A 12343-nucleotide genomic window follows, 5' to 3' on the forward strand; every position below is an offset into this window, starting at 1 on the left:
GTGAGCCCACCAGCCTCGGGAGACGGAGGCCGGGCGGGTTTTGGGGTGGCAGCGTGACAGGGTGGCCCTCAGGGCTGCTGCACCCACCGCAGGATGAGGGGCTGGGGGACGGTGGCTGGCCCGGCCAAGGGGACACCACCCCATCGCTGGCCTTCAGCACGAGGAGGAGAAGTCTTCCTCCCTCTCCCTGCCTTGCTTGGATGTCACCGGTGCCGGCGGCAGCTGCTTGGCAAAGCCCGCGGGCGCGTTCCCGGCAGGGACAGCTGCGGCACCGGGGGGGCTCTGCTCCTGCCGTCACCTGTCCCCTGCCCCGCGTCGGGGCGGAGGGAGGGAGGTGGCAGCTGCTCGAGCGCTCGGGGAGCCCGTTCCCGTCCGGGGAGAGAAAAGCAAGAGTTGGGCACGTCCTCCAAGCCCCCCTCAACTCCCGAAGGGAGGAGGAAGGACGTGGCCACCCCAGATGCCCGAGCTCCAGCCCTGGGACCTGCCAGGCGGGGACGGAGCAGCAAAACACGTCCCCAGGTGGCTGCCGGGTCCCACCACCCCCGTTACGTCCCCCGCAGCAGCTGAGCCTGCTCCTGCTGCCCATACCGGGGTCTTCAGGTCCTTCAGTTGGTTCCTCAGCTGGAAGAGCTCGGAGGACGTCAGCAGGATGGTGTTCAGGGTGTGGACCATGGTAGAGGCGAACTTGAGGTCCTCTTCCCGAAGCAGTATGTCTGCCATGGAGTGGAAGATGTTTTCTGCGTTTAGAAGTAGACAAAGCTGCCTGCGTATCACAGAGGAGAAAAACCGGGGGGGGAGGATGGTCAATGAGCGCAGCCGAGACCCCGACCCAAGCCCGCGCGTCACCCACCCCTTCCTGCAGAGAGGACCAGGGATGACGGATACGGGCGAGCGTGGTGGCACCAGAGGTGGCAATACCAGGCTCTGCGTTTGGGGGCTGCAGCTATTCACACCGGGGCAAGGCCAAAATAAAATAAATCGCTGGGCTGAGACACATCCCCGGCCGTGCTGCTCTGGGACCTCGCGGGCACCCACCCGCAGCTTGCTGCCACCTCGAGCCGCCCAGCGACCTCCCTCCAGAGGTTTCGGCATCGCTTTCCACCCTGACCACCACAGCAGCGTGGTTACAGATGGCATGTGATGGCCCAGTCAGACCAGTATCCCTCTGACACCGGGGAACTGGTGGGGAGCGAGCGCGGCGCTGTGCAAGCCGGGACCCCCGGAGCCTCAAGCTGCCTTTCCCCTCTACAACCCCCTTTCTCCCAGTAACCTGCCCCCCGTTGCTCTTTGAACTCCTCCACGCTCCGGCTCCCAGGAAATCCGGTGCCAAGGAGCTCCGGAGCTCCAGCCGGCGAAGCGGGAAGATGCCCCTGCTCCATCGGACACCCCGCCGGCAGCGCTCTCCCCAAAACACGGCGTAGCTGGCGCCGCAGCCCACGCCGATCTGCCTGGCCGGGCCCGGCAGGTCACAGCAGGAATGTTCTGCTTAACAAACCTTGGGGCATTCTCAAGGTTTTCAACATTTTAGACCAGAAACCAAAACCCAGATTTTTTTTTTTTTCCTTTCCTTTTTTTTTTTTCTCCCATGTTTGTTTGGATTTGAGGATTTCCTGTTTTTCTCCAGACTCCTGCCTTCTTGGGCGGTTTGTCTGAGGATACCTGAAACGCCGCCCGGCTCAGCTCTCCAACGCACGCATCGGGGAGACCTGGGGAAGCCCACACAGCTCCCCAGCTTCTCCTGAAACTGGGATGCTCCCCGGGTCCCCACATCTCCCCCACGGGCTGACGGGGAACCTCAGCACCGGGGGAGATGCTGGCAGCCCGCAGAGCATCTCCACTTTCCCCCCCCTCCTACCAACCACTGTTCCCCACCAGATCATTTCAGCTGGCAACCAAATTCCCCCCTGGAGGCATCTCAGAAGGGTTCAGGAGGCAAACCGAGGAGCACCCGCTTCGGTGGCTGGGTGGGGGGCATTCGCTAGCTGCTCGGCGGGTCTCGGTTTGGCCGGGAGGTGGGAAGCACACCTGAACCCCCCCACCAGGGTCAGGTTTTCACCTCCTGGGGTGAGGAAGAGGAAGGAGGTGAGTTTCCAGCTCCCGTCCCCATGGGGAAGGACCGCTGGAAGACTAGATGGCTACAGGAAGACACCAAAGACCATACCCTAAAGCCTGGCGGTGGACAGGGAATGAAGAAATGGATTTTCCCTCCCAACACGTGGAGGAAGAAACCCCTCATCTTCCTCCCAATTCTGCCAAGCAACCCGTCCCCTCCTCGCCCGGCCCCATCTCCTCTCCATCGGCAGCTCCCGCATCCCGCGCGGCCACCGACCAGACAATGAGATGCTCTGTGCGGGCTTTTACATAACCCAACCCGGCGATCGCCCTGGACCCCGTTAAAATGGAACGGGCCGTGATAAATAAGCTCCTTTATCCCAATTATTCTTACGTAACCAGCTGCATTCATGGGGATGAAAACGCTTCCTCGATTTCTCGCCGCTTGGACGCGGGCTGGCTGGCGGAGGGAGAGCGATGGGAAAAAACGAAGCGTCGAGGGAGGGAAGGGGAAGGCAGAGGCTTTTAGTCCAGCCTGACGGAGCCAAAAACAAATCAATAGCTCAGCATTGCAGGCAGGATCCGGTCATCGCCAGCTGCGGCAAAGCAAGCCCAGCCCGGGCAGGTCTGAGCCCAGCCCAGGAGCGAGCGGGCTCCATCCCACCCTTTCCCAGTAAGAGGGGATAACCGGACGCCGTAGCCTTTGCCGAGCTTCCTCCAGCAGCCGTGCCGGAGCGGGCGCCGGGCGTTCGGGCCGTGAAACGGGATGATTTACCGTGCCCAAAGAGGGGATGGGTCCTCCAGAGAGAAACACCGGGATAGGTTTTACCCCCCCCCAAGCGCAAAGCGCCCAGCTCGCTGGGACAGCCGGTGAGGAGCGGGTGTTTTACACCTTCCGGGCAGAAAGGTTACAAAAAGAGCTCCAATGAGCTCCAAACCCGTGCTGGCGAATGTCGAGGGCAATTCTCGGAGCTGCCCTCGTCCGCCCACGGCAAGGACACAGGTTGGGTCCCCCCCTCCGACGCTGCTCGGTGGAAAAGGAGGGCTCTCGCTTGCCAGAAATAGGAGCTCTGACATTCGGCTGGCTAACGCCGCGTTCCCAGCGAGTGGGGGGCTGAACGCGAGCCGCTTTCTAATTTCAGGCCTGGTTCTGATTAGAGGGGAAGGGGTTGGGTTTGTTCCCCCGTCCTTTCGGTGGCACCGGGAAACCGGAAACCGTCGGGGTGTTAACGGAGCAGCCGTGCGGGAACCACCAGCAGAGCGAGTTTGCCAGTGCTCAGCGGCCTCCCCTGACGCAGCCAGAGACCCCAAACTGCCCCCCCCCCCCCGTCCCCGCCTCCTCGAGAAGCCCCTCGGTCGGCACATCCCCAAAGCGGTCCCCGAAGGAGGGGACAACTGGCCGGTCACGCAGCTGCCGGCCTCGGTGACGGCAACCAGCAGCTGAGCCCAACCGCCAGCGCCGGGCGGCTGCCGGTGGGACGGGAGGGTCCCCGGAGCCCATCCCCCGGGAGGCTGCGATGGCACGAGGGGAACGCGGGGCCGGCCGGGAGGAGGCAGGGCACGGGGCCGGCCGCGGGACAGGTGGCTCCAAACCGACCGGGCAGCAGCCGAGATGGCGGAGGGGGACGGGGGCAGAGGGGACAGCCATACCCCACATGGGTACACCCCAGACGCACAGACCCCATAAAATATGTATCTATACAGCCCAGCTGTACGGCTTTTAAAGCCCCAGTTACTAAGGGGCACCTCACCCATCCATCCCCCCGCCCGCGCTTTGAAGTGACGACGGAAGGAGCCGGCTAACCCCCCCCCCGGAGCATCATCCCGGCGGGGTGCCTCTCCCCGGGGCTCTCCCTGCATCCCCGTGGGTGACACTTGCCCACGGGCACCCGGCGAGTCCCCAAGGACCTCCCGGCGTGGGAGAGCAGGGGAAGAAGCGGTCCCCCCGGGGAGGCAGCAGCCGCATCGCATCGCCACATCGCATCGCCGAGACGTCAGGCAGCCGTCGGCGCAGGCACGCGGCGGCGATAATGAAGTGTGGTATTTAGGCCATTAAAATTTAACTCCTTAAATTAAAAGGGTTATTCAAGCCTTTCCGACGGAGCCAAGGAACGTGGCTGCAGGCAGATGGGAGGCAGCGCCTGCCTGCACCGGGGGGGGGGAGGACGATGACACCCCCTGCCCGCTGCCTCGGATGGGGCTGAGCCGCAGTGGGGCTCCCAAGGGACCCATGGGGACACCGCCAGCCCCCGCCCTAGGGACAGGACCCTGCCCCTTGCCCCAAAGAACCCCCCGGCGAGCCAATGCCAAGGTCACCGTCACCAGCTTCACATCGCCATGCCGCCCTGGGGTGTCCCCCCCCCGCACCCCCGAGCTGCACCCCAGCCGCATCCCATTCGGCACCAGAGCATCCCCCCCCAGCCCCCCGGCCCCCCGGCCCCGCAGCGATGCCAATCACAAGGAGTTCCCGTCCCACTAACGATCACTGGGGCGGGATGGGGTGGCCGCCTATGGGGACAAGCCGAAAGCCGCGGGCCGGAGCCCAAGGGACGTCAGAGCGACGGGGCGGCTTCGGAGCCACATCTCCAATTAAGGACAAGCCCTGGCGTCCCTCCCGGCCCTCTTGCTTTGACAGCACGATGCCTGGAAACCCGGCTAATCTAAACATCGTCGTTTCGGGGAGCTGCCGGAGCTCCCATCCCGCCCGTCCCTTTAACTGCTTCAGCACCGTCCCCTGCCCCGAGCCGGAGCGCGGGAACGGGGCGTCAGAGGGTCAGGGCAGCCCGATGCTTGCTCCCAGGGGGTGAAAGCCTGGTTTTCCGTAAAATTAAAAGAAAAAAAAAGATGAAATCCAGCCCTGCTGCAGGTGAAGACACCGGCCCCTCTGCTGGGACCCGCAGGGAGCCCTGGGGGGAGCACTGCTGGCCCCCTCCCACCGCCCGGCCGTGCTGAGCACCGTCCCGCTGCATTCAATTAAGCAGGTGCTTCTTCATTAAGCACGAGTGATTTGCTTTATTAGCTCTGGGCAGACACGGGGCCCCAGCAGGGAGAGGATCGTGGCTCGTTCCACTTCCAGCAACTGGGACAGAGCCGGAGCTGGGGAAGGAGCCGGCGGCGGCAGGGGGGGGCAGCGATGCTCCCAGGGGCTCTGCTCTGCTTTTTGGCCGGACCACCGCTTCTCCCATGGCCGCGAGGAGGGCAGAGCCCCTCCGTGCTTCCTCCCCACCCTCCTCTTCCTCCGCTCCCTTCCCCTCCCCAAGGCTTTCTGTCACCCTTCCTCCCCGCCCCGGGCTCCCCGGGAGATGCCCCGGCTCGACCCGCCTGCCCCGGGGACCTGCAGCCCCCACCATGCCGATGCCCGTCCCCATCCCCCTGAAATCCTCCTGCCGGGAAAAGCTGCATCCACGGCCCAAGCTGGCAGCTGGGATCCGTTAGGAATTCGCAGAAGAAGCACAGATAAAATTAGGATGGAAGAGAGAGGGAGGAGCAGGGAAGGCAGGAGGGTGCCGTTCCCTCGTCCTTCCCCACCGCGGTGGCGAAGAAAATCCCAGCCCTCCATTTTTCTCCCCCCGCTTTGCCGAATCTGGCCTCCGGAGCCGCTTCTCCGGGCAAGGGAAACCATGGCAACCCCGGCAGCTCCCGCTTTCAAAATTCATAGCGTTTAATGCAAGGGATTGCGAAGGGTTTGGGAAGTTTAGGAGCAGCGGGGCTCCTTCTGCAGGAGGCAGGTCTGGGGAGGAGAGGGACCCTCTGCCTGCTCCGTCTCCTCTCTCCCAGCCACCCCTTCCCATCTCAGAGCAAGCCTCTGCTGGCACGCTTCCCTAACGAGCTCGGGTCCTCGTCAAGAGACGGAGAGGACCCGGTGGGTTCTGTCTGCCGGGGATGGGCTTGCAGGCACCGGGATGGAGCCAGATACACGGCGGAGCATCGCAATCTGCCGGGCGCGGGAAGCCACCAAGTGCAGCCCAGCCAAGGACAGCCCTGGAGAGCACGGACAAGTCCTCGGGAAGGGCTCGGAGCTGGGAGCCGTCACGGCTCGCCCCGGGCGAGCAAAGAGCCTGCTCGAGCCAGGAAGACAACGTGAGCAAAAGCAGGACTCGCATCTCCTGCTTCACGCAGCTTTTGGACTCTCCCCGATGTCCTGACGCTCAGGGCTTGCTCTTTGAGACGTCGGGTCAGGCTGGAACAGGAGCGTCGGATCAAAGGGAGCCCGTCAGCGGGAGGGGGAGGGCGGTCGGGGGGGTCCTGGTTTGATGTGCAACAAAGCCTGAACTTTCTTTTCAACCTCGCCAGCCCCGGTTTCTCGTGATGGTTATCAAGTTCTCCTGGGAAATTCGGTGAAAGCCATAGAGACGTGCGGATCCCGGGAGGGGACGTGTGGATCCTGGGAGGGGACGTGCGGATCCCGGGAAGCTGGAGACAAGCCCTGCGATGCCTTCACTTGAGAAGGGAAAGGTGCAGAGTGTTTCACTGCAAACAAGGCAACCCTCCCACGGAGCGTCTGCTCGGCAGAAGCCGTCAGCGTGACAAATGCTGAAGGAGCCGTGGTGCCAGCTCGGCGCTGGGTCGGGGCGGTCTCCTCCGCAACGTGCTCCCCTGTGGTCCCAGAGCAACCGAGGGGGGTCCCCGAGAGGGGTCCCCGAGAGGAGCACGACCAGAGCCCCTTTCCATAGGTGGGACATCAAGCAACGTCAAGCCAGGGGAAAGCCAGCAGCTCTCCGGACCCAACGCCGCCGGGCTTTGGGAGACGGCAGCCAGGGCAAAAAGCCAGCTCGGGGACATCGTGGGCCACCCGCATGTGGGGACTTCCCAGAGGGTCTTCTCACTGGATGGAAAATTTAGGACCGCCAAGTTGAAACCCAGGGGCGTCTCTACAAGTCTGGTGAGCTCAGAGAAAGCAAACCTCTTGCATAGTTGTACCGCCAGGCGTGAGGTACTCGCAGGACGGGGAAAGGCAAAGAACGCCATGGGGCAACTGCACGATCCCAATTTCCCGGGGAAAGCAGCCCAAATCCAGCCACCCTGAACACTCGGAGCCACTTGCTGCCCCAGGGATGGCTTGGTGATGCCGCGCTGGGCGCAGATGATGCGCCGGTGGTTCGAGAACTGCCACAGACATGGGCAGAGTCATGGTCAAACCTTCTTCCCTTCAGCAGGTGAAACAGTATCTTGGTCCTGCAGAGCCCAGCCCTCGGCTTCTGCTCCTCGTGATGCTCCCCTCGGACGCCAGACCGCCGGGAGGTCCCTGTCCCGGTTGGAAGGATGGCTTCCCCACCGCCCACCTGCTTACCACAGCTCCGAGTCACCTCCTGGGCACGGCCACCGTGACTCGTGAGGAACCCAGCCTTGTTCCCTTGGCTGCCTGGAAAATGGCATCCTTCAAAGAGGTCACCTTCAGTTTATAACGCAGATATCCAACACCTCCGGGCACTTACACGATCGGTGAAATACCCACAGCTCCACATTGAACGGGGTGGGGAAGCAGGACTGTAGCAAGGAGAAGGAAGAGTTTCTTCAGAAGAAGTTTCTTCTTCTGATCATCTTCAGCACACTAAATTTGGAAGCTTAATGGTCCACTCAGCCCAAGGCATCGCCCAACTCTGTGTGTAATGCAGATGAATGTGACCACTCCTCCAAGGTGAAGCCCACTAGACACACATCCAGCACCAGTCTCCCGCTGCCCAAGTCAGCGTGTCCCAGGAGTTTCCTCCAGGAAACCTTACGGTGACCCAGGGATAAAGCTATCCTGCCTGCAAGCATGCCGTCATTGAGGACCTGCAAAGCTTACGAGATGCTGTAGGGACATCTGAGCACCTACGGGAGGCTCACCTGGAAAACAGGCAGCTCTTCCCCTCCGAACCTTCCAGGAAAGCAAAGAATAAACCCCTGAGGCACCTCTTCTCTGACTTTTAAACCTGCCAATGAATCGACGGCAAAATGGACAGCAAACACAAGTCTCGCCCTGGGCTCTCGGGGCTTCAAGCCGCAGGCAGGAGGTACAGGCAGCAGCACGTGCCTAGCAGGACCGAAACTCTGGCTCCACCACCACCCGCCTGCAAGAGCAGAAACCCCGGCTCCAGCTCACCTCCCCAGGCGAGAGGAACGACTCATGGTCAACCGAGCCCTCCAGAGCCTGACCCCAGAGGGGAAACCACAGCGGGCAGCGAGGTTTTCAGCCAAGCATCCTCCGCTTTGAAGGGGAGGAAGGGTGAGGGAGAGGGGGAGACGCGTAAAGCGGCGTCTCCTTCCTTTGAGACGTACGCTTCCCTTTCAGGCTGACAGCTGTGGCCTAATTTTCAAGAAACCTGACAAGCGCCTTATTTCTCCCCCTCCCCTATAATTTCTCTTCGCTGCAAATAAAATAGGTTAAAGGAGCGGGTGCAAAGCTGTGACAACGGGAGCCGGGAGAGGCTGAGCAGGTTCCAGGCGTGCACAGCTTGCGGAGAGACAGAAGCCGCGGTCCCTTCCCCTTCCCTCCCCGTCGCTTTCCTTTAAGATGAAGAAATAAAAGCGCTTTTGCTCCTAGCAGCATGGCCGAGGAGCAGGTTGCTGTTCTAGAGGTGGATGAGCCTTTGCAGCTCCCCTGCAGGGACAAGGCATATTTGTCCCCGTAGGGAAGGGAAATCTGGGGGGAGATGGTCCTGCTGGGCATCCCCAGACCTCTGAAATCAGAAGGACTGGCTGGGGAGCGGAGTACGGCAGGAATACACTGTGTTTGGGGGTGAAGCTTTCCAGAAGGAAAGAAAAAAGGGACTGGAAGGGGGTGGCAGCGTCCCACGGGTGACGGGGACCCGTCTGCTCGGCTCGGGGACGAGCGTGCCCCAGGGTGGGAGGTGAAGCCGCCTCGTCTCTTCTGCCAACATCTCGACTCGGACCCGCCGCTGACTTATCCTTCGCTTACGCTTGAGCAAACTGACTGTATTTTGCTCGACCGGCTCAAATCTGTGTGCAGATGCGCCCGAGGCAGTGCTAATCCTTGTGTGGCTTTGGGGAGCGGGGACCGGAGGAGCAGGAGGAGCGGGGCCACTCGAGCACGCCCTAAAGCTCAGGAAAGGAGGTGCCTGCGAGAAACTCGGCGAGCCCGGCCGCACTCCGGACTCAAGAGCGTCGGCTAAAAAAAAATATCCCTGTTTATGGTTCGGCTGCCCAGATGTTATCTGGGCTTCACCCCCAGGCTCGCCTCCGCGCCTGCCACCTCTCAGCATCACCGGCTGGAGCCCAACGCCCGCCCTGCCATCGGATCGGGATCTCTGGAGGAATCCCAAGGCGGGGTGGGATGCAGGCTGAGGAGCCTCGCTCCCCATCACCCTCCAAGCCCCGTAGATGTGCAAGAGGAGAGCGGCTGGCTGGATGCTCCCCGAGCCGACCAGCACCCTACGAGCACCCAATGGCACAGGGGACCCGCTCCGGGCGCAGCCGAGCACCGAAGTGATGCGGCGCCAAAGGGAAGAAGCTCCAACCAGGGTGGCTTTTGCACGGCTCCACGCTTTCAGCAGGATGTTGAAGATGTCCCATCCCGGGAGCTCTTCCCGGGGCAGCATCCAGCCTCGAGCATCCACCTTGGATGGAAACCTGCGGCAAAGCGTGACTGTGGGAAGTGCCGGAGCATCCTTGCCCGCCCGGCACTTGTGGGCGGCGCGTGAGGTGGGAGGGCTGCGTGCCCGTCGCCGGCGGAGAGCGATGGGCTGCGAGATGCTCGAAAGCAGCCAGGAACGGGGAGAAAAATAATAATAATAATAATAATAATAATAATAATAATAATAATAATAATAATAATAATAAAAATCCCTTGATGAGAGCAGCAGGAGGAAAAACAGCCCTGCCTTGAGGTTTTTAAGCGAGCGTGCCCTGCGCCTTGGGGATAATCCTGGGCAAGATCCCCTGTAAGAGAGACGAGGGGAAAGACGCCGTCATTCAGCCTCTCCCAGACTCCATCCTGGCTTTTCCCTCCGCAGAGATGAATAAACCGAGATGTCACGTTTGCAGAGCGAGAGAAGGAAACACCACCAGAACCCCCGCGCCCCTGCTTGATGGGAGCAGATGGGTTAATTTAACAAAAACGGCCGAAACCACCCCCCTCGCCTGCACCGACCCACCGTCGCCTCCCCACAAAGAGGGTCCTCACCCCGTCGGCCAGGCAAGGAAAATTTGGGAGACACCTTGGAAGCTGCTCGTGGCGACGCCGTGCTCCGGGGAACGCGATGGTTAGCAAGCAGGGGAGCTGCGGGCTCCACTCCCTGCCTCCCAGCCCACCTTTTCCCGGCTCCCCCCTTTCCCAGCTGGCTTTTCCGGAGCGTTCCTGCTGGGATCCCAGGGAAAGCACTGCGAGGGAGCAAATGTGTGTGTCCCCCCCCCCAGGACCTGCCCTTTGAAGGAACTTGGCCATTTTGGGAGGATTTTCCTCTCCTACACACGCTTCCCCTTCCTCCCCTCCACCCTCTCGCTGACCCAAATTAGTCCCAGCCCACTCCGGCGCTGCCGCTCACATGTGGTTCCCATTTTTCTACAGGAAAATCCATCAAATCCTCCCAGGCAGCTCCAAGTACAGCCGGTCCCGGAGCAGCTTCGGGCGGGTAGGACAGCGAGCTCGTCCCCAGAGACCGGTGTCCCCCGCCGGCTCCCCCAGCTCCCACATGGCTCAGGACGGCATCTCCGCCCTCCTCGTCCTTCCCCGGGGGGGGTCCAGGGACTGGTCCCGCTCCTGCTATCCCAACCAGGCTCCTCCATCGCAAAGATCACGCCGCTGATGGCTCCTGGTGCGCGGCAACCCTAGAGCCAACATCCAGCCTGGGGGAAATTGGGTTCCCCCCCCTCCAGCTCCCACTCCACGGGGCTGCGGAGAGCGTTGGAGAGCTGAGCATCACGCCCCGTAGCCTTGGTGAATTCAAACCTCATTAGGTACCTGCTCCCTTGGGCTCGTGGAGCCCATTGCGTGATGTAAAATAGGTAATTCAAGAGCTGAGGGGGGGCGGGTTTGGGAGGTACAGCTCCCACCCTGAATTCACATCGAAGCCCAAGGGGAGCCCATGCCAGGCTGCGGCAGCGGGAGATGTGTAAAAGCAGAGCCTGGATGTCCCCACGCCACTAAAACATCATTCTGGATGGGGTTTCCCATGGCTGGGTGGAGGCAGAGCTGGGGAACGGAGATTTTGGGGAGCGGGCAAGGGTTAAAGGGAGGTGCAGAGGAACGAGCTGAGCGAGGAGAAGCCCGCAGACCTCGGTGCAGAGCCGGGGATGCTCCATCACCCTGCGCCCGGCTGGGGGCTTGGGCAGGAGGGAGCCCCGATTTCTGCTTTGCATAAGGGTAGGAAAAAAAAAAATAAAAATAAAAAGCTTTCTCCGGTTCCTCCTTTCTGCAAGGCAGGAGGAGGGGGATGGAGAGCGCACAGTTCATTAAAGCAGAAGGGCAGGCGGCCAGCGAGCATCCTGGCAGGCAGAGCAGTGTATTTTCGCAGGCTCGCTGCCTCCCGACACAGAAGCTTCCCTTGTAGCACTCACAGCTGTTTGGATTTTACCCGAGTTCATATCACAGTTTATCAAAGGGGCTGCATTTTTTTTTTTCTCCCTTCTCTTTTTTTTTTTTTTTTTTTGCACTTTGCTGAGTACAAACCGAACGGTTCCCGCGAAAACAAACCCGGGTTTTGTTCTGCAATGCAGCAGCCCGGAGGGTGGGAGAGAGGAAGAGATGACACACGTGTGTGTGTGTGTGTGTGTGTCCCCGAGCCCTGAGTCACTTGCTGGTGGGGCAGAGGGATTTTTGGGGTACAGGTTTGGCACCGGGAGCTGGAAGGGGCACGGTGGCATCAGCACATCCGAAGGAAAGAGCAGGAGGGGATCCCGCATCCCAGCCTCGGGAGCTTCGGGAGGTATCGGGATGTTCGGCCAAGCAACCCGCGTGTCCGGGGGAGCTCAAGAGCATCCGGGCCTGGGGGAAGAGGGGGATTTTGGTCAGTCCCAGCTCTTGAGCCTCCCCCGGCGAGGGTGACGCGCTGGGAGGTGAGACAGCGAGGCAGGAGGAAAGGACGATGTAAGGATGGGGTGGGGGGGCCAGGATACAGCAAATCACTGCAGGATGGTGGCACCCTGGGGTTCAGCACCACCAAAGCCGACAACCGGCCAGCTCCGTACAGGACCCCCAGCGTATCCCTCGCTATCCGAGCCTGCAGCTAACCCCCCTCCCCAGTGGGGCACTGGTGGGCTGCCCTTCCCTTCCCACCCCCCCAGGCGGACAGCACGGCCCTGGGAACGCGAGGCAGGCGGAGCAAAAAGCGATTTACCATGCTGCTCGCTG

General features: G+C 61.6%; 1 protein-coding gene across 1 annotated transcript in view; it reads right to left on the minus strand.

Moving 5' to 3' along the window:
- Positions 1–12343, minus strand: part of VAC14 (VAC14 component of PIKFYVE complex) — a 62097-nt gene that overhangs the window by 5366 nt on the left and 44388 nt on the right. Inside the window, exon 15 of the mRNA XM_054840781.1 lies at positions 589–763. Within this exon, the coding sequence (XP_054696756.1) occupies positions 589–763 (175 nt within the window). The remainder of the gene's footprint in view (positions 1–588; positions 764–12343) is intronic.

The sequence above is a fragment of the Grus americana genome, chromosome 13 (genome assembly GCF_028858705.1).
Source record: "Grus americana isolate bGruAme1 chromosome 13, bGruAme1.mat, whole genome shotgun sequence".
NCBI classification, from domain to species: Eukaryota; Metazoa; Chordata; class Aves; order Gruiformes; family Gruidae; genus Grus; species Grus americana.